Source organism: Nothobranchius furzeri, chromosome 1, assembly GCF_043380555.1.
Source record: "Nothobranchius furzeri strain GRZ-AD chromosome 1, NfurGRZ-RIMD1, whole genome shotgun sequence".
NCBI classification, from domain to species: Eukaryota; Metazoa; Chordata; class Actinopteri; order Cyprinodontiformes; family Nothobranchiidae; genus Nothobranchius; species Nothobranchius furzeri.
The window spans coordinates 84128779-84153931 of NC_091741.1; the positions used below are offsets into that span (position 1 = coordinate 84128779).

At 40.8% G+C, this 25153-nt stretch overlaps 1 protein-coding gene and 1 long non-coding RNA gene across 3 annotated transcripts in view; one reads left to right on the forward strand and one right to left on the reverse strand.

Moving 5' to 3' along the window:
- dlg3 (discs, large homolog 3 (Drosophila)) overlaps positions 1-25153 on the forward strand; it is a 171636-nt gene that overhangs the window by 49594 nt on the left and 96889 nt on the right. For both annotated transcript variants that reach the window (XM_070550717.1, XM_070550723.1), the window contains exon 4: positions 19347-19457. In XM_070550717.1, coding sequence (XP_070406818.1) covers positions 19347-19457 — 111 coding nt within the window. The remainder of the gene's footprint in view (positions 1-19346; positions 19458-25153) is intronic.
- LOC139069786 (uncharacterized) lies at positions 20472-21911 on the reverse strand. The gene is made up of 2 exons (XR_011520483.1): positions 21448-21911; positions 20472-20719 (listed from the first exon to the last, which is right to left on the reverse strand). It is a non-coding gene; the product is annotated as an uncharacterized lncRNA (long non-coding RNA).

The window sequence follows — 25153 nt, forward strand, 5'->3', positions numbered from 1 at the left end:
GAAAAGCGGATTCTCATCTCAGCTGCACACTAGGCTGCAAACCGCTCCAGCAAAAGCTGGAAATCACTGTCTGGTGAAGCCAACAGGACCACATCATCTGCAAAACGCAGAGACTCAATCCTTGGCCACCTAAACAGCTTCCCTCACTGCCTTGGCTCAACCTAGAAATCCTGGCCAGAATCAGTGACAAAGGGCAGTCTTGGCGGAGCCCAACTCTCACTGGGAACGAGCTTGACTTACTGCCGGCATTTGAACCAAGCTCAGACACCGGTTATACAGGGACCTAACAGCCTGTATCAGAGTGCCTGGTACCCCATACTAAAAAAAAATTGTATTGTTAGAATTAAACTGAGGGCTGCGCAGCGACGCAGTGGTTAGAGCTGTTGCCTTGCTGCAAGAAGGTCCTGGGTTCGCTTCCCGGCCTGGGATCTTTCTGCATGGAGTTTGCATGTTCGCCCTGTGCATGTGTGGGTTCTCTCCGGGTACTCCGGCTTCCTCCCATAGTCCAAAAACATGACTGTTAGGTTGATTGGTCTGTCCAAATTGTCCTTAGGTGTGAGTGTGTGTGTGTGTGTGATTATCCTGTGTGTCTCTGTGTTGCCCTGCGATGGACTGGCTCTCTGTCCAGTGTGTACTCCGCCTGATTGCCCATTGACTGCTGGAGATAGGCACCAGCCCCTCCCCCGCGACCCTACGTGGACAAGCGGGTTCAGAAAATGGATGGATGGATGAATTAAACTGTAGAAATTCTTTTCCACTTAGAGAAAATGACTGCAGTCCTTTTCAGTCTTTCTCTTACATATATTGCTGGGTTTCATTCACGTGACTCTGCAGTCGCACAAAACTAAAATGGGGAACAGGAAGTGGTTTGCTCTGCTATTAAACACAGCGTGATGGATAAAAGCGATTGTACTAAGGCTTTGAATGAGCTGGCACAGATGCAATATCAGTAAAAAATACGTCTTCCTTTAGGTTATGACACATATATAGTTTTAAAAGTATGGCTTTTCATACACCCCGGAGGATTTATCCAGCACTGAAGTGATTGGCATAACAAACTACCTTTTGCTGCAAGCCTCGTATGCAAACCAAATGAAAGCCTTTTACAAGCCTGGAAGCCTATTTTATGTCAGGTTGATTAACCATTTAGTGATCCGGAGAAGCTTTAAATGACCGCTGTCTTGTTTTTGCTATTTTAATTTATGAAGTCATGATAATAATGCTATCGCTAATGCTAAAGATGAGTTTGTGCTAGGATCTACGTGTAAATAACTTTTTATACCTTTTAAATCAAAATTTCTGGTATGTTTGTTTGATTTAATAAGATATTAATGCCATGTTACAACACTAAGCTAACTGCTAAAAACATTTTGCACTCTGAGAGCTATTTGGGGTGAGGACATGTAAAAAACAGTAACTTTTTACCAGCCGTTTTGTTGCTGTTTCTAAGTAACTGTTTAATAAAAATGCCATAAAACATTTAGTAATCTCTCACCTGTTAGAAAGCAATCACTGTAAACTCCAGCATTGTCAGTTTAAGCTCCTGTTCTAAGCCGTAGATTATCGATCCACTTCTGCCGTCTTCTTTCAGTATGTTTTTTAAAATTAAGTCCTTTGTGGCGCATTACATTTGGGACTTGAAAAAAACTTTTGTCTTTCTCCCAATTAAAGCAATTGGAATAACTGTGGAAAGCACAGAAATTCTGCATTTTAACTCCCAGTCAACAGAGTAAATGGAGTTCTGTGCAACGCCAGCTACTTCCGTATCCCCATCTACATTTGGTGGTGTGGATGCAACGTCATGTGAAACCCAGCATTAAACAACTTTGAACTACTGCATTGAAATCTGGGGAATAACATATAAAACTTATATAAATTCCATTTCTATCTTGCAAAAAAAAAACAGCAATAAGAATAATTACCAGGAGCAACCACAGAGTTTCGTCCAATCCATTAATTATAAAATTAAAAACACAAAAGTTCTGTTACCTGGTGGACTATGATATTTAAAAATGTATGTACAATGCAAACAAAAAATACTTTCCTGCAAGTTTAATTTAAAGGTTTACAACAAGTCAGTAAATATTATTTTAAAAGACATTAATTATTTAAGTTACCTAGACATAGGTAATCATAAAGGAGTGTTGTGTCTTTATAAATGCAGTAAAAATATGGAGAAAGTTAAATATTGAAATCAAGAATGCAAAAACAATATTTACTTTGAAAAAACAGATTAAAAATTAAATGCTGAACTTATATCAATCTGTCACATAAATGAGTGAGGAAGGAGGGAAGGGGGAAGAAAAAAGGAAAAAAAGAGACGTGTATGCATATGTGTATACATACGTATTAGGGCTGCACGATATTAGGAAAACCTGCGAAATGCGATAACAGTGATTAATTTGCGATGACGATATTACTTGTGATAATTGTGCTGGGGTAAACAGTTATTTTTAAAACGATATTCTGACAATTATTTTATTGAATAGTCGACTATTCTAAAGACTATTTAGACGATTAATCTAACGATTATTTTTCCATTGCACAATTAATAAAAACCAGAAAATCTCTAATAAATTCCTCCAAAATATTGATAAGTTGGTACTGTAAGAGAATAAACACTACAGGCCTTCCATTTTGTACAATACTGCTTTTATTGTGTTGCGCTTGGTTATGTTCTGGTGACATATAGAACTTGGGAGTGCAGGCTGTTGTCTGAGAGGTGGTTGGAGATGGAGTGTCTCCATGCTGCTTTGTTTTGGTTACTTATGTGCGTGAGGTGAGTGGTGTTACGACCCTTCCTGGGGAGTTTGGCTCGTGTGCAAAAAGGAAGGGACAATTACATGAGATTTAAAAGTTAAAATGATGATCAGGTTTACAGTAATTACAACAACAACAAAAAAACATTAATCTTTCCATCCACAGGTTGGGAATAATAAAACTAATTCTGCCTGTGGGGAATTAAAACAAAGTACAAATAACTAGGGATGTCCCACTGGGCAAAGGTTACTGGGTTCTAGACCAAAATAAGAATCTCCAAAGGTCCAAACTCTAAAATGGGTGGTTAAACCAAACTCAAGGTGATATTTTAAAGCAAACCAAAAACCCAGAACACTCTAAATATAATAAAAGGGAGATCTACATCACAAAAAAGATAAACTCTAAACCAAAACATAACCGCTTATCCAAACGCAAGAAGCTGTTAGCAAAAATGCTAACAGTAGCTTTACCAACGTTAGGTTCAAGTTACAAAATACCCAGCAAACAGACCAACACAGAGGAGAGACTGCTACCACAAAAACAGCTCTCCTAATGTCTGAAATCCAAGATGGCGCCACAGACGGCTGCCTTGGTACTTTGGTGCGCTGCGATTGTTCTGTTTTTGTGTGTAAATTGCGTATCTGGGTTCTCCTACTCAAGAAAAGAACTCATAAGTTACAACACTATGATTCCGGTGGACTTAACCTCGTTTTTTGTTGCATCTGGGGCCGATTCAATATCAGCTTTGATCAGGAAAGTGAGACGCAGGAGGAGAGGTAAACGAGCAGGCGCGCTCGTGCGTCTGAGGAGACGGGGACTGCGCACGGCTCTACCTGGGATCTTCCTCTCTAATGTGCGCTCACTCTGCAACAAAATGGACGAGCTGACCCTGAAGAGGAACATAAACAGAGACTTCTCATCTGGGGTTCTATGCTTCATTGAAACATGGCTCAGTGAGGACACCCCCGACTGCGCGCTCCAGCTGGAGGGGTTTCACCTCATCCGCGCAGATCGGGAAGCGACTCTCTCCGGCAAGACCACAGGTGGAGGTGTGTGTTTTTACATCAATAATGGTTGGCGCACAGAGATCGCGCAGCATTGTTCTCCATCTCTGGAATATCTTTTCACAAACTGTAAACCATTTTACTCTCCGCGGGAGTTCGCCTCATTCATTCTAGGCGCTGTTTACATCCCACCTGACACGGACGTGCACGAGGCTCAGCGTGCGCTTGCGGAAGAGATACTGTGCATGGAGCGGACGTACCCGGATTCACTCATCATTGTACTTGGAGACTTTAACAAAGCTAATCTGAGCCAGGAGCTTCCCAAATATAAACAGTATATCAAATGTCCGACAAGAGAGGGGAAAACCCTGGACCACTGTTACAGCACAGTAACAGGAGCCTATCATGCAGTAGCGCTTGCTGCGCTCGGACTCTCTGACCAATCAATCAATCAATCAATCAAAGCTTTATTTATAAAGCGCCTTCCGCAACCCTGTCAGGAAGCCCAAAGCGCTGAACATGGTACAGTTGTATGTAATTATATTGAATAAATCAACAATAAAAGAAATTCAAATTACAAAATACAAATTACAAAATACAAAATGGAAATTACAAGATAGATGAAACATCCCGGTAAAATACAAATGTGTGAAACACAATTGGATTGAGTGGATGGATTGAGTGTACCAATGAAAACTGTGGAATGGATTCAACATAGTAGAGGGCCATAATCAAACATGTTCTGGAAACGCCAAGCCGAGGAGGTGTGATTTTAGGTGATTCTTAAAGACTGGCAGAGAAGGGGACAGCCTAACTGAGGGTGGCAACTGGTTCCAGAGTAACGGTGCTAGGACTGAGAAAGCCCGGTCCCCACGGGTACGACACCTAGACCGAGGGACAGCGAGCAGGCCTTGGTCAGAGGTGCGCAGAGCGTGTGATGGGGAATGTCTGTTCAGGAGAGTGGCCAGATGGGGGGAGCACCACCCTGGAAGAAATGATAAACAAAGACGAGTATTTTGAATTGTGAGCGATAGGAAATCGGAAGCCAGTGCAGGGAGGCCAGAACTGGACTGATGTGGTCCCGTTTCCTGGTCCCAGTCAGGAACCTGGCAGCGCTGTTCTGCACAACCTGTAGGCGACGCAGTGTTGACTGACACAACCCTGCATAGAGAGAGTTGCAGTAGTCAAGCCGAGAAATTATAAATGCATGCAGTACCCGCTCCAGGTGGGCTCTCGACAGCATATGCTTGATTTTAGCAAGGCGTCTCAGGTGAAAGAAACTGGACCGGATCACAGAATTGATGTGAGCATCAAATTTAAGTCCTACATCAAGTTTCACCCCCAAACTGGTAACAACTGGTTTTGAGTATGGAGAAAGAGGGCCAAGATCAGCATAACGACCCACATTCCTGCTGTTGGGGTGAAAAACAATGAGCTCTGTCTTTCCCTCATTCAGATGTAGATAGTTGGACATTAGCCAAGACTTCACCTCATTAACACAGGAGACAAAGGACTGAATAGAGTGACCTTTCTCCTGACACAATGGAGAGTAAATCTGGCAATCGTCAGCATACAGATGGAATGATAGGCCATGTTTACGAAAGATTGACCCCAGAGGTAGCAGATAAATGGAAAACAAAAGTGGACCAAGGATCGACCCCTGCGGGACCCCCCACCGGAGCCCCTCCCAAGAAGAAAAAACATCACCCAGTTTAACACAGAATGTCCTGTTGTGGAGATACGATCTAAACCAATCCAGAGCTGACCCTTTGATCCCAACCCATCGTTCCAAGCGATCGAGTAGAATCGCGTGGTCAACTGTGTCGAAGGCTGCTGTCAGGTCTAATAACAGAAGCAGCACAGATGTACCCTGATCTAGTGATAGATAGATGTCATTTAGGACCCTCAGTAGAGCAGACTCTGTGCTATGGCCAGACCTGAACCCTGATTGGAAAACCTCAAACAGATCGGAGTCAGCTAAATGTGAGACCAGCTGCTGATAAACGACTTTCTCAAGCAGTTTAGATGCAAAGGGTAGGGTAGAGATAGGCCTGTAATTTTCGATCACAGAGACATCAGCACCAGGTTTCTTCAGGGTCGGCCGAATAACTGCTGCTTTCAAAGCAGCTGGGACCACACCTGTGCTGAGGCTCCCATTGATAATCTGACCAAGTGATGGGCCAAGGCACGGAAAGGCAGCATTCCAGAGACGAGGCGGTAGAACATCAAGTGGAGAGCCAGATGGCTTCTGCCTCGCAACTAGCTTACTCAGCTCAGAGTATGAAACTGTATTGAGGGAGCTCAGGGTGGGTGGTAATGGATGAACTGGAACAGGCTCAACAGAGTTACCAGAAATGACTGCTCTAATGCCTGACACTTTATCTACAAAGAATTTGTGAAAAGCTTCAGAGTTTCCAGCAGCTGTAGGAGACATGGAGCTAGGCTCCTGATACACCAGAACTGAGTTTAGCATTTTGAAGAGAATCTTAGGATTATTGGAGTTTGTCTCAATGATGTCTGCAAAATAGGCCATTCTGGCAGCCCTCACTGCCTCCTGATAAGCAACCAGAGATGCTCTGAACAACTCACGCGAGACCTGTAGGCCATCCTTTTTCCACTTTCTCTCCGAGGATCTACACGCCCGCCTACAAGCCCATGTGACATCAGAGAGCCAAGGCTCCCTCCTAGGCCGAGACTTGCAAAGCTTGAGAGGGGCAACCACGTCCAGGACCTGATTACAAAGTACATCAAAGTGTTGTGAATAGTGATCAACATTAGATGGATCTGGGTTAAAGGTCTCTAACCTTACAGACATACAGTCCACAAACTTTGAAATAGTTTCTGCATCCAGGGCTCTGAACCTAGTAGCTGGAGCTTCACACACAGGGACAGGACATGGCAACGTAACATCACAGAGTATTGGAGAGTGGTCAGAGAACACAGAAGGCAAAGTCACAAGGTTCATGATGGGTAGACCATAAGAGATAACCAGGTCCAGGGTGTGACCCCTGGCATGAGTTGGGGATGATACCCATTGAGTTAGATTGAATGACTCTAGCAAATTAAAAAAACCTTTAGCAAGCACATTATCAGGACAGCAAATATGGATGTTAAAATCACCAAAAAATAGGACATAATCATATTTTAGGATGCAGTCTGCCACAAGATCACAGAAATCATTAAGGAAGTTAGAGTCAGTCTTTGGAGGGCGATAAATCAGCACAACGAGCAGGCGGGGGGAGATGCACAGCTCAAATAAGCACAGTTCGAAGGAAGAAAATGACATGGTGGGTGTAAGCTGTTTACAAGGAAAGCTGGATTTAAAAATAACAACCAGCCCTCCACCTCTGCCCCGTGATCTGGGGATATTAAAACACGAGCAGCCAGGTGGTATGAGCTTGAGTAGGGAACTTGTGTCGCCAAACGGGATCCAGGACTCACAGATGCAGAGAAAACCCAGGTCATGCTGAATAAAAAAGTCACGAAGAATAAAAGTTTTGTTCAGCACAGACCTGGCATTGACCAAACCAAACCGGGTCTGCAGCGGGGCTGCAGCACAGAGATCGCGCACGGACCCAGTCCCCTCTAACTCAGTGCCCGTAACCGAGCGCAGATTCTCCCAGCAAACCCCAGTCTGGCGTGATCTTCGAGCCGATCGGCCGTGGCGCGGTGCCGATACACCATCAGAGCCCGCCGAGTTTCCTGGGCAGGGCGCCGAGTAATCCAGGAGACATCTCGGAACCATCGGGTCAGAAGCTGGGCCGGATCGGGCCAGCCGCTTGTTCAGGGATCCAGGCCGATGTCTCACGCGCCGGCTACCTCTCTTTCCTCGTCGTCTCCGATGCTTTCTTCTCGAGCTGGGGCGGACAGAGGGCCGACACATCACGGCTTGGGTGGAGATAGCACGCGGGCAGTTCAACCAGCAGCATCGTCCGTGAGGTTCATAGCTCGCACAGCCCGGTTCCCAGCGCGCGCTGCCGGCTACATCAACGGAAGGACGAAGCCTCAGCAGCGCAGCTCGATCATATGTCAGCAGAGGATCCACACCATTCAAAAAAGGGATCAGCAACAAGAAAAGTGCATAAAAGCCAATAAAACGCCAATAAAAACCGATAAAATGCAAGGCATCAGTGCGTAAAGAGGACGAGCAGCTCGCAGCATGACCGTGCGCAAGCGCCATCTTACTCTGATTGTGGTTTATCCAATCCACGTGACCATCCATCTGATCCCAGCTTACAAACAAAGGCTAAAACTCTCCAAGCCTGTTGTGAAGTCAACAAGACAGTGGAACACAGATGCCACAGATGAGCTTCGCGCATGCTTTGAGACCACAGACTGGGAGGTAATGAAGGCCACCTCAGACAGTTTAGATGAGTTCACAGATACCGTCACCTCCTACATCCACTTCTGTCAGGACATCAACATACCATCACACACCAGGGTGAGTTATAACAATGACAAAGCCTGGTTTACCCCTAAACTCAAACAGCTGTGGTTAGAAAAGAGAGATGCATTTAAAAGGGGGGACAAGGACTCCTACAGAGACACTAAATACAGGTTCAGCAAAGAATTGGTCAAAGCAAAACACCAGCATCATGACAAAATGCAGCAGCAAATCTCTGAAAACGACCCAACCTCTGTGTGGAAAAGTTTCAGGAACATCACCAACTACAAACCCAGAACCCCCACCTCCACCGATAATCTGCTCTTGGCAAACAACCTAAACAATTTCTATAGAGCTCCGGACCCCACGTGACTCTCAGTTAGTGGACGCCATTTTGGCATGCAAAAAAGGTAAACAAACACGGATGTAACCATGAACGGGATCCGCTTGGATTTTACTTCGTCGGAGTTTACTTCACACTTTAAAACAGAAGAAATCGTTTTATATAGTCAGAAATTAAATAGACTAAACATCTCCGACCCTTACCGTGCCCCTGGGATACTTTTTAAAAACGCCAGAAGCTGTCGGAGCGGACTTCTTACCGGCACAACACCGGACCTGACCGGGGAACCCATTGGGATTTACCCGGAGGAGCTGGCTCCGGCGGCTGGGGAGAGGGAAGTCACGCTACTGCCCCCGCAACCCGACTCCGGATACGCGGATGAAAATGGATGGATGGACGGACAAATAACAGATTTACACGTAAGTAGTCGGTGAGACAGATAGCAATCCAAAGTGCTTTTTATGTGTGATCTGACAATTGATCAACCATTGCTTAAAATTAAATACAGCTTAGCCGGTTAATTGCTGTCATCATAAAACACGGAAACGGCAGCAAGCAGAACTCACGAGGCAACGTTTTACGTGATGTTTACTTGTTGCTGTGAGTAATAAGACAGAAAAAGCCACGCCAAAATAAGTTTAGGAAGCCCACTAAGAATCGTAATAAAAGCATTTAAAATAAATACCATACACAGTTGAGGAAACGTGGGTTTAAGTACCTGATATGAAGCAGTCGCTGCATAAGTGAAATCCTTTACTCTCGGGATCCCACAGCTTCATTTTAGCCTGGTCACTAGCGCGTTTTATTACAATGATCCAACGTTTGCGGCGCTCCGGATCTTGGGGAGTCCTGTAGATGGCTCATTCCTTATGTCGTCCGTGTCTGTTCTGCATCCTGGGGCACAACAGGAATCTACCATATTTCCCGTTTAATTGAGTTTTCTGACAAAAACAAATAGTCCAGCTGCCGGCTTCTGCATGCCAATATGGCGCCGTTTCGATTTGAACTGTTGCATGCCGGAAGAAGTGACGTCAACTCCCGGAGCTCTATTGTCGGTTTGATGAGCCATCAGGCAGGCCTCACTCCTTGTCCAGCCCCAACAATAGAGACATTGGTCAGCCACTCTCCTCTACAGAGCCATCACCATCACTGTGGAATTTACCTTCATCACCCTCCCCCTCACTCCCCATTGATGAGGTGTTCACATCACACACCTCCACCACAAATCTACACATTCATGAAGCAGATGTAAAGAAGCAGTTCAGGTCTCTTAACACACGAAAAGCTCCGGGCCCTGATGGCGTGGCTCTTGCCACTCTAAAGCACTGGGCTGAAGAGCTGGCCCCAGTGTTTACGAGCATCTTCAACTTCTCACTGGAGGAATCTCATGCGCCTGCCTGCTTCAAGATCTCCACCATAGTCCCTGTCCCCAAGAAACCAAGAAGCACTGGACTAAATGACTACAGACCTGTGGCTCTGACATCTGTAGTCATGAAGTCATTTGAGCACCTAGTTCTCCCCCACCTCAAGACCCTCACAGCCCCCCCTCCTGGACCCCCTGCAGTTTGCATACAGAGCAAACAGGTCTGTAGATGATGCAATCATCATGGCTCTGCAATTCATCCTGCAGCATCTGGACTCCCCAGGTACCTACGCCAGGATATTGTTCGTGGACTTCAGCTCTGCATTCAACACAATCCTGCCAGACCTCCTCCAAGACAAAATGTCCCAGATGAACGTACCTGACCCCATCTGCAGGTGGATCACTGACTTCCTGACAGACAGGAAACAATAAGTCAGGCTGGGGAAGAATGTCTCGGACCAACGGACCATCAGCACCGGCTCACCACAGGGCTGTGTTCTTTCCCCTCTGCTCTTCTCCCTGTACACCAACAGCTGCACCTCCAAGCATGAGTTTGTCAAACTAATTAAGTTTGCTGATGACACCACAATCATCGGACTCATCTCTAATGGGGATGAGTCCGCTTACAGAATGGAGGCTGAACGGCTGGTGTCCTGGTGCAGCCACAACAATCTGGTGCTAAACACCCAGAAGACAGCAGAGGTTGTTGTGGACTTTAGGAAACACACACACCCCATCCCCCCCTTAAACCTGTCTGACACTCCCATCACGATGGTGGACTCATGTCGCTTCCTGGGCACCACCATCACCCAGGACCTCAAATGGGAGCCCAGCATCACCACCATCAGAAAAAAGGCCCAGCAGAGGATGTACTTCCTGAGGCAGTTCAAGAAATTCAACCTATCACCACAGTCAATGAGGCATTTCTACACCGCTATCATCGAGTCCATCCTCACCTCCTCCATCACCGTGTGGTAAGCTGGAGCTACCACCAGGGACAAGAAGAGGCTGCAGCGTGTCGTGCACTCTGCAGAGAAGGTCATTGGCTGCAAACTCCCCTCCATTCAAGATCTGTACACCTCTAGGACATTGAGGCGTGCAGGTCGGATAATAGCTGACTCGTCTCACCCTGGACACAGTCTCGTCGACTCGCTCCCATCTGGCAGAAGGCTCAGATCCATTCGGACCAGAACCTCTCGCCACAAAAACAGTTTCTTCCCCTCTGCAGTTGGACTTTTGAATGAAAATCCTAGGGCAGCCCACTCAAGTTGATTGGTCCCAGTCACGTGACCCGATGCTGTGCTTGAACCATTCAACAAATACCCAGATTAATACCTACACGGAGTAGATAGCTGCTTCTCTAATTCTTGCCACTTTTTACATTAATAATTTTATCATGAGTGTTTTATTAGTTCTTATATTTGCTTATCTCTTAATTAATTTTTTTTCTATCTTACCTTCTGCACCAAAATACCGCAGCAATTTTCTGATGTTGTGACTTGGCACACATATGGCAATAAAAACTTCTGATTCTGATTCTGAAAGAAGCTCCTTTATGAAGGGAGAAAAGCTTCAGGTGATTTTCTACATCTGTGGTAGAGACTAGTGATGTGTCGGTCGTGAACGACGGGAGCCGGCTCGTCATTGGGAGCCATCCCCTCCCCTCCCCCCTCCCCTCCTTCTTTGGTGAAAGCTACATCAAAATGAGGTGCCGTTCGCCTCGGGGGCAGGCATCTAACCTATGAGAACCCACTCCATTGGCCAGGTGGGTGAAGAGCTCTTTTTGATTTGTTAAAAATACATCATGCTTTTGTTTGATTGACAGAATGCATTATGTGTAGCAAACATTTGCTATATTTATCTGTTCTTTACGAAATGCATATTACGCATGCTGATATCGTGATAACACTATGTTTGCGATGTATTGTGCAGTTCTAATACGTATGTATATGTGTGTGTGTATATTCTTCTTTCTGGGTTATTTGCTTTTCTCTTCTTTTCTCTTCATTTCTTTCGACTTCACTTTATAAATTGAAATTGTGTTTGCCAACCAGTCCAGAAGTAATTTTGTTCAAAGTTAATTTAGAATTATACTGTTGTTTCATTTGTATTAATGCTATTTTAGTTAAAAAGGGCAGATAACACAAGTTTTTCTTCTTTCTGTCCCCTTTTCATTTTAGTTTTAGTATTTAGTTTTTTTGCATATTTATTTTAATGTGAATAAATGAAAATAAAGTCAGAGAAAAGATAAACTTTAGTTGATTTATTTTAATATTTATTTTTACTTAAAATTAAACTGAAATGTGATCTCCTTTTATTTCATGGCAACCGTTTTAAAATATTCAGAAGAAAAGTAGCCCTATTAATTTTTACTTTAAAAACATCCACATGCTTGTACACTGAGATGTGTTGATTGGTTATTTCTTCACAAGATGTTCTTACTAGATAGAAATAATACATTCTGCTCTACAGTAGTTTAACTGTTAGAAACAGAAAAACCTACAACATTAGCAAACAGAAAAAACAATCAATCATCTTCTCTGATCTGCTCTGGAACTGTGAAACTGCATTATGAAATATATAAACAAATATTTGCTAAATGATCCTTGCATAGGCAGCTGATTCTATCCCATTAATAGTTTTAAATTATTTGGTCTTCAACATTTTTAACCTCTGTGTAAGTTTAGGACAGGTTTTGCATTTCTGATGCACTTTTCTCTAAGTTATCTTCACATTACTCATTATATCATCACAACCCTATTTCATAAACGACCATGTTAAACCTGTGCACTTTATGTTGCACAGTTCTTTTCTAGTCTATAATACAACAAAGGTGATAATAAAAATGAAATTTAATCCTCCTCACAAAAATGACCTTTAATCCTTTGGTTTTTTTTTTTTTTTACACTTTAGAGCCCCTCCTTCAACTCAATCACTCAATGGCTGTTTATGTTAAAGATTTGTGTAAGCCTTATATTGATTACCTACAGTCAGTTGGACAGGAGAGTTTAAAATAAACTAGGTTATATTAAATGAAGAAGGCCAGGACTGCTCCCGAGCTCACAAAGTTTGGGTAAGTGGCCGTGTGTTCAGAAAGGTTTCTCAGCAAATGTAAACTCTGTTCTTTACACAGTTTCACTATTAGTCTGATTATGCAAAGTTTGATAGATTACCAGGAAATGCAAAAAGACCCCACACAGTTTGTACTAATCAAGTGCCTCTTCATCAGCAGAGCACATCATCATCCAAATGTATTCATTTCTGTGGAATTTCAATCAGATTTCTCTATTAAGCTGTTGCACAAAGTTATTTACCTTTCAGTGTTTTACATGCTAAAAAGGCAGTGGTGATTAAAAATTTTGCATCCATGTATCTTGTAAACAGAATTTTTTTTAATCAGTCTGTTGTTTTCGGGGGTTGGCTGTGGCAGTGGAGTTTCCTATGTAAGGGAAACACTGGACTCAGGTAGTTTGTCCTAAAGTTGAAGTGGTAGCAGCCGGCTGTTTCTCCTCCTCTGATATTACTGAGCAGAGAACCTCTCACTCCATTGGTGTTCTGTTGCTAAATCCACAAGTGTGTAATGAGTGGAGGTGCAGGGAAGTGCAGCGGTTCAACAAGACCGCCTGGATGGTCCGATGGTTGGTTTTAATCCAAAACCTGTTGTTGGTAGAGGTTTTTAGACAAATGCAAGCGAACCACTTAAAAAAAAATTCCATTTTTAATCTCCACAATATATTCATAACTGTTGGAATTTTGTTAAGAGGCATGAAAAAGAAAGTTTGAAGCTAACTTGTTTTCCTAATTTGCCATTGCAACTTTAACTATTTGGTGTAATGAACTGAACTCAGTGCACTGAAAAGTGGGTTCAATTGGAAGGTTTACTTTGTAAAGTGCATTGAGACAACTCCTGTTGTGATTTGTCACTATATAAATAAACTGAATTCAACTGAACTGAATTGAATTGAGTTCACACTAGGGTTGTCACGGTGTGAAAATTTAACCTCACGGTTATTGTGACCAAAATTATCACTGTTTTCGGTATTATCACGGTATTTTTTTTAAAGTGTTACATTTTCAGACAACTAAATAAACCCTATATATCGGGAAAATATTGTCCTCAGTTTGTGTCTAAATTTTGCCTAAAATGAGTTATTTTGTAATTATGTTTTTTTATTTGTTTACATTTTTCCCCTTTAGTCTTTAAAATACCAATATTTGCCCATAACTTCTTATTTTTTGTCTGTTTGATGTCATCATTTAAAAATATAGATCAGATTATACTCAGTACTCAAGTAGCCTTCTAATCAGATAAACCCTATATCAGGAAAATATTGTCCTCAGTTTGTGTCTAAATTTTGCCTAAAATGAGTTATTTTGTAATTGTGTTTTTTTATTTGTTTACATTTTTCCCCTTTAGTCTTTAAAATACCAATATTTGCCCATAACTTCTTATTTTTTGTCTGTTTGATGTCATCATTTAAAAATATAGATCAGATGATACTCAGTACTCAAGTAGCCTTCTAATCAGATACTTTTTTACCCTTACTTGAGTATTAACCCTATATCAGGAAAATATTGTCCTCGGTTTGTGTCCTTCCAGTGAGCTTTGCAGATGTGGGAAAATGCCATCAGGCAGTAATCATTGTTAAATTCATAATTATTCTCGGAGAGAGACCAACTCTTATCTGCCCCTGGGAGCCCAGTAATGCATAGTGTCATTTAAATATGGGGGTGTCCTCGACACGGTTTATATGCAGGTAGCGGCGCTGCAGCTGCTTTATATAGCGACTCGTTGCATTCTCCCTCAACCCAAATCCTCGGATCACGCATTTTAGCTAAAACGCTAACGCTAACGTTGCCTTGTGTTGACTGTAGAGTTGTGGGTGATGGTCACCCAGATGTGTCTTGAGATTTGAAGCGTTGCTGCCTTTGACAGACTCTTTTTCTGCACGTGCTGCAAACAGGATAGCCGTCTTCTATCAACTGTCACTCTGCATTCTTTAAATATCCAAAAAATGCCCATACTTCCGATTTTGTCTTCTTTGAGGGATAATAAATGTCCAGAGCGCTGCTGTCTCCTCCTTTTTCCATTATTTTAGCTTTAGCTTCAAGAAAGTTTTGGTTGTAAACAACAAAGTGCGCATGTGTCGCCGGCAACTTTAGCAGATGATACGGTGGCTGGTAAGGGTCACCGCGCCTACACCGCAGCCACGGTAGTCCACCGAGATAATATATTTTTTTAAAAACAAGACTGTTATTATTGTTGTCAGCTTTTTTACCGGGGTTTACCGCTACACCGTTTACCGTGACAACCCTAGTTCACACCAACATATTTTTTGTAAAAAGGTTCAATAAAACCTACACATTTGCATCTAGCTTTTTCAAAAAGTTATTGTGACCCACTTTAATGTCCTGACTCACACTTTTATATTTGGTAGCAATTTCAGATTAGTTGGACTTCATAAACATGAAAAATGAAATAAATTTTAGTCACATTTCCAAAAATAATTAAAATATTTTTAACTAAATACATCCAAATCAACTGTCTTTAAATGATAAGAATAGGTCTAAGTTGAAGAGAGTAAAGTATAAAAAAAGCTAGAAGCCAATGTTCTCAAGAGGATGCAGGTTTCAGGAGGTTAATCTTTTTACTCTCAGTTTTCTGTCCGTTGTTTTTTACCAGCATATTTCAAACGTTTCCATCACTAACATTTGGCTGAACAATCATTTTCCTAATCTGGCTAAACACTTTAATGTGGAGCATTGTGTTTGTGCAAGTTGCTGCTTCGTACAGTGCTGTGTGTTCAGAATATATCACTCCTCAGTTAAGAGGACCCAAGCTATAAATTGCCACCATGGCATGAACTTTGTTCTGCCCTTCTAAACTCCCTGTCGTTCCTCCTGTGATCCAATGCCAAGCCTCTAATTCCAGGCTGTGTGGCTCCTGGTTTCTCCTCTGTCATGTGATTTCTGGATCCCAGATGGGTTGCCGGCACAGTCCTGGATGGAGAAAGATGCAGAAGCTTGTGAGGGTGAAAAAAACGAGCTATTTAATCGACAGCCATTGGAGAGCTCATCAGTATTCTAACCATGTTGTCACCTGAGTGGAGGATGGGAGGGAAACCAAATGAGTCTGCAAGTTCACTGGTTTGGTGCAGAGGAGCAGGTGAGAGAGAAGGAGGACCCCTTGGAAAATAAATGGAAAGAGATGTTTGAGAAGAAGTTGCTATTGGTTTTATTGTGTTGTAATATTTAGGTTGCAAGGTAATTATTATTTTAGAATCAAATACATTTAAAAAAAAACGTCTGCACAGGTTGCATGCATGTGTGTGTTTGCTACAGGGCTAGCTCTCAGCTGCCACCATTACCCTGATCAGGTAGCAGGGAGGGGAAGCTCTGGCTTTGCTACTCTGCTGACCTGCGTGTCACCTCTGTCATGAAGGAAGGGAACTGTCAAGCTAAAATCACAGAGTGCCTCGTTTTTTGACATTGCATTTTAAAAAAAATTAAAGATAACGTCATGAGAAAACTGTAGTCCTGCTGTATTTATCTTCCAGGTGAATCAGTTCAAAGCAGAAACAGCAGTCTGCATGTTTCTGACTCTGGTCGTTTATACAAAAACTAGTGGTGAGACTCGATTAAAAACATGTATCTAAATATTCAGAGGCTTTCTAATGCCTCTTGAACATCACGCAAAGCAGTTAACTAGAAACTGTTTTTACCACTTGAGACAAATTTCTAAACTCAGAACAATGGTGTCTAAAGCTGATCTTGAGTTGATTATTCACGCGTTTACATCATCCCGTTTAGACTACTGTAATAGTTTATTTTCTTGTCTAAACAAAAAAGAGCTGTCCCGCTTACAACAAGTCCAGAATTGTGCAGCTAGAATTCTGACCCGTGACAACAGAAGGGCCCACATTACCCCCATTTTAAAAGCTCTTCATTGGCTTCCTATCACATTTCGCATAAATTTTAAAATTCTTGTGCTGACTTTCAGAGCGCTGCATGGTCTGGCTCCATTGTATGTTCGAGACATGCTCTGCCCTTACACGCCTTCTCGCAGGCTGAGATCTATGGATCAAAACCTTTTAATGGTCCCACGTACTCAGTTCAGGACACGAGGAGATCGCTCATTCCAGGCCGTCGCTCCTAGGCTCTGGAATGAGCTACCTCTGTCTTTACGCTCAATCGACTCAGTTGATGTTTTTAAGAGCAATCTTAAAACCCATTTGTTTCTCCAGGCATTTTAAACTTAGTCTCATTCAGATTGGTTTTATTTGACACTGTATATTGTGGCTGTATTTTACTGTATTTATATGTTGTTGCCTTTTAACTTGTGAAGCACTTTGTGACCTTTTTGTCTGTGAGAGGTGCTATACAAATAAAGTTACTTACTTACTTACTTACTTACTTAATCTTGATTACTAGCATTTTTAGTAAAAAAAAATTGCCCCCATATAGACGTTTGTATATGTATGTGTGTATATATATATGTGTATATATATATATATATATATATATATATATATATATATATATGTGTATATGTATATGTATATATATATGTATATATATATGTATATGTATATATATGTATATATATATGTATATATGTATATATATATGTATATGTATATATATGTATATATGTATATATATATGTATATGTATATGTATATATATATATATGTATATATATATATATATATGTATATGTATATATATATATGTATATATATATATATATATATATATGTATATGTATATATATGTATATATATGTATATGTATATATATGTATATATATATATATATATATATATATATATGTATATGTATATATATATATATATATGTATATATATATGTATATATGGGCTGCATGGGGGCGCAGTGGTTAGCACTGTTGCCTCGCAGCACGAAGGTCGCAAGTTCGAAACTCGGCTGCGGCCTTTCTGCATGGAGTTGCGTGTTCTCCCCATGCGTGCGTGGGTTTCCTCCGGGTACTCCGGTTTCCCCCACAGTTCACAACATGCCCTACAGGTTAGAAATTGTAAGTCGCTTTGGATAAAAGCGTCTGCTAAGTGAATAAACATAAACATAAACATATATATATATGTATGTATATATATATATATATATATATATATATATATATATATATATATATATATATATATATGTATATATACACATGTATATATATGTATATATATGTACCGTATATGTGTGTATATATATATATATGTACATGTATATATATATATATATATGTATATATGTGTGTATGTATATATATATGTATATATGTGTGTATGTATATATATATATATATATATGTACCGTATGTGTGTATATATATATGTATATGTATAAATGTATATATATATGTGTATGTATATATATATATATATATTTATGTACCGTATGTGTGTATATATATATGTATATGTATAAATGTATATATATATGTGTATGTATATATATATATATTTATGTATACATGTATATATACATGTATATACATGTATGTATATATGTACATGCAAAAATCCAGTTTTTTTTTTGTATCTGCTACAGATCTCTCTGAAGAACTCAGCATTGACGGCTTCAGCAACGCTGTGCCACTCCGTGGATTTTCTCTTATTTGTTTTGCAAAAGCACTTCCTTTCATTTCTCCACCTCACCCACAAGTATCTGGATTTCTGCTTTTGAAATAGCGCTTCCTTGATCTGCGGTCGGGATCGAAATGCTGCAATAAGCCGGCTTATGTATATGCATGAGATCCACAAGGCACTTTGCATTGACCATTTATGGCAGTAAGTGGGCGTGGTGAGGGCGGGATGTGACTAAAAAGCAGCTGAAAACATTTGTAGATAGTTTTTGATTTATGAAGCAGAGATTGCATGCAGCTGTGCATACTCTATGTTTGATAGATCATGAACCTACTTGGCGTAAGTACATTTTTTTTGCTGAGCTTAAGTACGGTTTTAGTAAAGATTCTATGCAATGCTTGATAAATGAGACCCCTGATGACATGGGTATACTTCAAGATAACAATGCCAGGATTCGTCAGGTTCAGATAGTGAAAGGGTTTAGGGAGCGTGAGACATCATTTTCACACGTGTATTGGCCACCACAGAGTCCAGACCTTAATAACCCCATTGAGAATCTTTGGGATGTGCTGGAGGAGACTGTGCAGCGGTCAGACTCTACCATCATCAATGCAAGATCTTGGTGAAACTTTAATGCAACACTGGTAGAAATAAAAATAAGAAGCTTATCGAAACAAAGCCACAGAGAATGTGTGCCGTAACCAAAGCTAAAGGCATTCCAACCAAATAGAGTGTGACATATTTTTTGGTTGCAAATTTGTTTTTGGCCGGACCCATGACAATGGGTAGTTTACATTTTGTTTGCATTGCAAAAGTGTTTTGAAGTGTAATTTTATGCACACCAAATTATTAAAACTTGTTCTGCGTGCTACAGGACCAGGAGGATGAGGGTGTGTCTCGTGTGCGAGTGACCAGCAGGAAGAGTCCTCACAAAGTGGAGCGAGTTTCCGGCTTGGTGTCTCACTCTCGTGTCGACATGCCTAAGGTGAGAGTTTCTCAGTGAGGTTCCAAACATACAACTTCTACACACTGACTAGACCGAAGCATCTGCTGAAATGTGATACAGGTGATGTGATGATGTGAGGCCCAATGCACACACACACACACACACACACACACACACACACACACACACACACACACACACACACACACACACACACACACACACACACACACACACACACACACACACACCTGCCATGGTTACATTAAGGTTGATTACATGTAGAGTATTTGAATCCTGTTACTGTAGAATCACAGGGAAGGAATCTAGGAACTGATTTGTTAGGATTAGTTTAATCCCTCTGAACTGATGGAATTACTACAGTCTGGATTGTTAATAATTTATATTTATTATAGTGGTGCTAATATTTTAGGCTAAAATGAATCCCAATGCATCATTTTCATAATTAAAGGGGCATTATGGAAGTTTGACAGCCAAAACATGTATAGAAATAATAAATTTCTTCTTCATACATTCTCCTGCAATGCCCTGGTCCTGTAGAATGAGCCCTGGCATTTTTACTGTGATTGCCTGTTTTTCTGTAAAATCACAGAAAAGAGAGTTGCTCGGGTTGAGCAGGCTGCTTCATGCACGTTCACGCTCAGGCATAGCCCGTAGTATTTGCTATCTGTAGCTTTAGCAGCAGAGAGAGCGGTAGTGCCAACTCAGCGACTTTGTCGCTGTTCCTAACGCCTAGTGGCGAACCTAGCTACATTTCTGAGGACCCTTAGCTACTTTGTGTAGAACTTTCTTCTAGATATTTCAACACACAACAAAATAGCCATTTTCGCTCCGAACCGTTCTTTGGTTTGACGTTGTTTCAGGTGTTATCAAGGATATAAAAGTAGGGCTGCAACTAACGATTATTTTCATAATCGATTAATCTGTCGATTATTTTTTCGATTAATCGATTAATCGGTTTGTTACTGTTTAGCTATTTAACCTATACAAGTGATGGATGCATTTCAGTTAAGAAAAAAAAACATAAGAGAATTGTGCAGTTGACTGCAATCTATTTTATTGCACATGAACACAGTCAGCAGTAGAAAATGAGCTAAACAGTGCAAAATATCAGTCCAGAATAATTTTTTAGCATTAGCTGGAAGCCTGCTCCTTCCACCATGGATAGTGGCCTCATGTCTTTTACCAGCATGTTTAGAATAGAGTTTGTAAGTGGTATGAATTGCTGGGGGGTGAGTGTCTTGTTCCCCATGTAGTTGTCCATCGTTGCTTGTTTTTTTCTGCATAAGAAACACAAATAGACTGAAATAAGTACACATATAAAATAAAGCAGCACACACACTACAACACTAAATCAATGTTAAATTATTTGAATTAATTAACAATATACAGTGATCATTTATTTTGAGGGTTACGTTCTACAAAATAGCCCGCAACAGGAGATATTAAGAAAAAAAGTCTAATTTTTTTACTATTAAAAAGCTCAGAGTAAGAAGCTCATGAGGTTTTTACTTTGAGTCGGGAGTGTTTAAATTAGCTAGAGAAATGTGAAAAATGTTTATTTTGTGTAATACTGTTTAAGAAACATGATAAAAATGTGTTGTGAGGCGTTTTACAGCGTTAGACAGTAAAACAGCCTTTTAATAGTAAAAAAATGACTTTTTCTGAATTTCTCCTGTATTTAAAAATTGAAAGCGTACAACTATGCCGCGTTATATTCACCTGGACACAGCTCGTCTGTATATTTTTCACCGCAGAGTTGTCCTTTTTTGAATGAGGAACATAGTTATGGGTTTGTGCCGTTTTTCTCTTAACGAGAACATTCTTATAAACAGACGTGCTAAATTTGGCAAGCGCATGATACACAACACGGAGGAGATTCACGATTGCATCTAGTCAATCAGAAGTAGAACACCGCAGACTGACGCGGCAAAAAACATGTTTAACATCCACTATAACGAACTCAGCTAAAACACTAAGTCCAGCTTGTTTATTTTCTGTTACTTACCGGGCTGGCTCTTCCAAATGACGGCTCACTTGACCGCGGTGCTCTTCCTCTGCTGCATCAGCCCCCACATGCTTTCGTCTCAAATGTGCTCCCATACTCGTGAGGTTTTTGTCCGGGGTTTCTCTTCAGTTTTGTCGCTTCTATTTTTCTTCCGTATTTCCTCTTGTTCCGCCATCTCTCACAGCAAGATGAGCGTCAGTAACGTGGTACGTCATGAAAACCGAGGGCACCCATTGGCTCATTTCTTCTTCTACGGCTCCACTGGTAGATCAGTGGCTCATTACTGCCACACACTGGCGGCAAATTTAACAGCTTGTAACCGATGTCAGATTGTGGTAAAAAATAGACTTTATGCGGTAAAATATGATTATTAAACAACTAATCGATGACTAAAAAAGTTGTTAACTATTTTAATAATCGATTATAATCGATTAAATCGATTAGTTGTTTCAGCTCTATATAAAAGTTATAGATGCTATGAATGTTACTGGTGTGTAGCTCACCTTGTAAGATGTCTTGACTCTCGTGCAGAAGTCCCGGGTTCGATTCTGGATGCGAACATAGTTTATTTAGAGTTTCTTTTTTACATTATTGATATATTTTTTTTACAGTAAGATGCCCAAATTTTTATTTGAGAGTCGCCGAACGGCATTGAATTCACAGATAAAAAAGATGTGGGTTCAACTTTAATTTTGGAACAATTTTTCAAGCAAGGGAAGGGAATGATCTGAGCATGCAGGAGGACTGACACATCTTAAACCTTTGTCGGCTGTGCTGAAGAGAAAGGTACAGAACCAAATTATTTAATTAATTAGCTGCGCGCTCTGCTGTCCTCTGTCCTCCGGGCCACACATATACACACACACACACACACACACACACACACACACACACACACACACACACACACACACACACACACACACACACACACACACACACACACACACACACACACACACACAACGGACTGTCTCAGTTGTTATTTTCGTTAAGGAGTGTGCACGTACAGCATGCTCGCCTCGTGCACGAGCCTACTATTGAAGCTGCCGTTACGCTTTTGGCCTGAGGGGGCAATCACGAGCATAAAAATTCAAAAGTCCGTAAAGTCCCTTTAAGATGAGATTTAGACTATGAAGTAATAAACAACAATATCAAGAAACCTATGCACTCTTTAAAGAAAAAAAATCTTGAATTACCTGGAAAACTCGATCTCAAAAAATGATTGTGTTAATTTGAACTCAACAAAAGGTTTGTATTTTTGAAACTGCATGGCGGACTATGATGCTGTAAAACAAACAAATCATGGTCAATGCCCATTGTGAATTGCATCCTACTTTAGAAATAAAGGTTTTAGGAAATAATTTGGCCATTAAATGGACCATATAAACATTTTGCATGCTGCCATGTAGGTCTCTATTACCTCTATAAACACTCAGTGTGATTGTTTTTAGGAATTATGTGCTTAAAACAAGCTGTTTTAAAATGTCCCCATTTGTGATGTCACAAACTTGGAAAATAAATCATAGAACCCCTTCTCACCCCTTCAGTGGCAATGGCTCTGCTTTGAGCCCCTCCTGGAACTAGAAGCTTCTTAGTTATAGCAGCCTGAGCGGGGGATGGGTGGATGTGGCCATATCCAGTTTGTTTTCATAAAGTGAGAGAGCACTGAAGCGTACTGAAACTGTCTGGAATAAAACTGCTGAAATCATTTTATGTGAGTAGGATTTTGTGCTAAGAACTGCAGCGAATTTTTTTGTATGGATCATAGGACTATTATAACTTAAAGGAGCAATATGCAAGAATTTTACAATAAAATAATCACAAAACAGTTTATTGTCTCAATCCTCACGGTAGGAACATTATAATGAAACAGATATCCTTCTCAGCAAGCTGTGGGGTTGTCAGTTTTTGTCCTTTCAAAAAAGCTGAAGAGGGACATAGTTACTGTTTACATTCTGTGAGCCCACGAGGTTACAGAGGCTGCGCCAAGCTAACGCTGCAGCACCAGCATTTGTAATTCAGCGCTGGCAAGTAAAAAGCTCCAGAGTTGTTTAAAGAACCAAAGTCAGTAAATAGGAACAACCCTGGCATTTTACTTTCCTTAATGAGTTGCTCAGAACTAAAACCGCTAAATAGCAAACAACCACACTCCTCTAATGCTGGAGGCATACTACCGTAATAAGTGTAAAAGCTCCCTATGGTAAATCACCCAAGAGAGCTAACACCAGAAATAAAAATCTATTTATCTTCTTATCAACTTACTGTGTGCGATTCATCACCGTTTATCATCTAGAGTCTTCTGGTGCTCAACCGTAACTGGCAACATCCATGAAACTCTTGGAACAGTAGTGAGAAAGTGATGTTTTGTTTATGATAATAGACTGCAGTAACCAAATTTGACCACAAGATGTCATTCTTACTTCATTTTTAAATATTGTCCATAGAATAGAATAGACTAGAATAGAGTTGATTAAATTCACTTGCTACAGCAGCACATACACTTGAAGAATAGGAAGAAGACAAATAAGATTTCAGGTAAACACACAAAGGCAACAAGCTATTATTGTAACCTTCAACCACTAAATACAACAAATAAAAATAAAACTTGGGTTTCCATAACTGTGTCGCATAAGGGACACAGACATACTAGTGTGCATCAGGTATTGCACGAGTATTGAACACATACTGAGTATAGCATTGGTGTTATTGTGTACCAGGATAATGCCAGTACCAGTTAAACTGAGGAGTTATACACTCTTACTGCTGAGGGGATGAATGACCTATGGTAGCGTTCATTCACTTCCGCATCATGGGTCCCCGGACGAATGAAAAAATGAATGAAAGTCAGTGGGGCTAAAAACGGTATTTTCTAATCCGCTTTGCCTTACGCCCTGGATCGCACATATGTTGTACATAGGGCTGCACGATATTAAGAAAACCTGTGATATTCGATAACAATGATTAATATTGTGATGGCGATATTACTTACGATAGATAAAAACTTAACTCAGGAACAAAAAAAAAAAAAAAAAAGAAATAAAAAAATTATAAAAATGTAAAATGCTAAAGATGTGAGGAAAGGCAAAAAGAAAATGAACAAGAAAAAGCAATCAGTGGATATCGGGAAAAGCAGAATCGGCAAAAAGAGCAGAGCAAAGCTAACTCAGGTGTTTGCTAACCATCGAAATGAAGTGACGTCCGCCTCGGGGGTGAGCATCTAACCTATGAGAACCCAGCCATTTGGCCAAATGGGTGAAGAGCTCTATTTCATTTGTTAAAAAAACAATGCTTTCGTTTGATTGACAGAATGCTTTATGTGTAGCAAACATTTGAGCTGACCATTCATTGCGATATTTATCTGGTCTTTGCGATATGCATATTGTGCATGCTGATATCGCGATAATGATATGTTTACGATATTTTGTGCAGCCCTAGTTGTACTGCAATTAAAATTAAAAGTAATGATGGGTGTTTCGACCTCACCAGTCACGTACTTTGAGATTTATCAGCTTGTAAAAGTTCGTAATTAGCATGACTACAAACTAGAAATCGGCACGTTGCATACGTGACGTCACCACATAATCTCCTCTCCCCAAAGTAGCTGCTACTTACCAAATGACCAGATTGATGGTGGTTCTTTCCTCCTGAGGGAAGTTTGCTGAACTTACAGCCATTTTCCCTCAGTTTTCTCCGTATCTGGTTC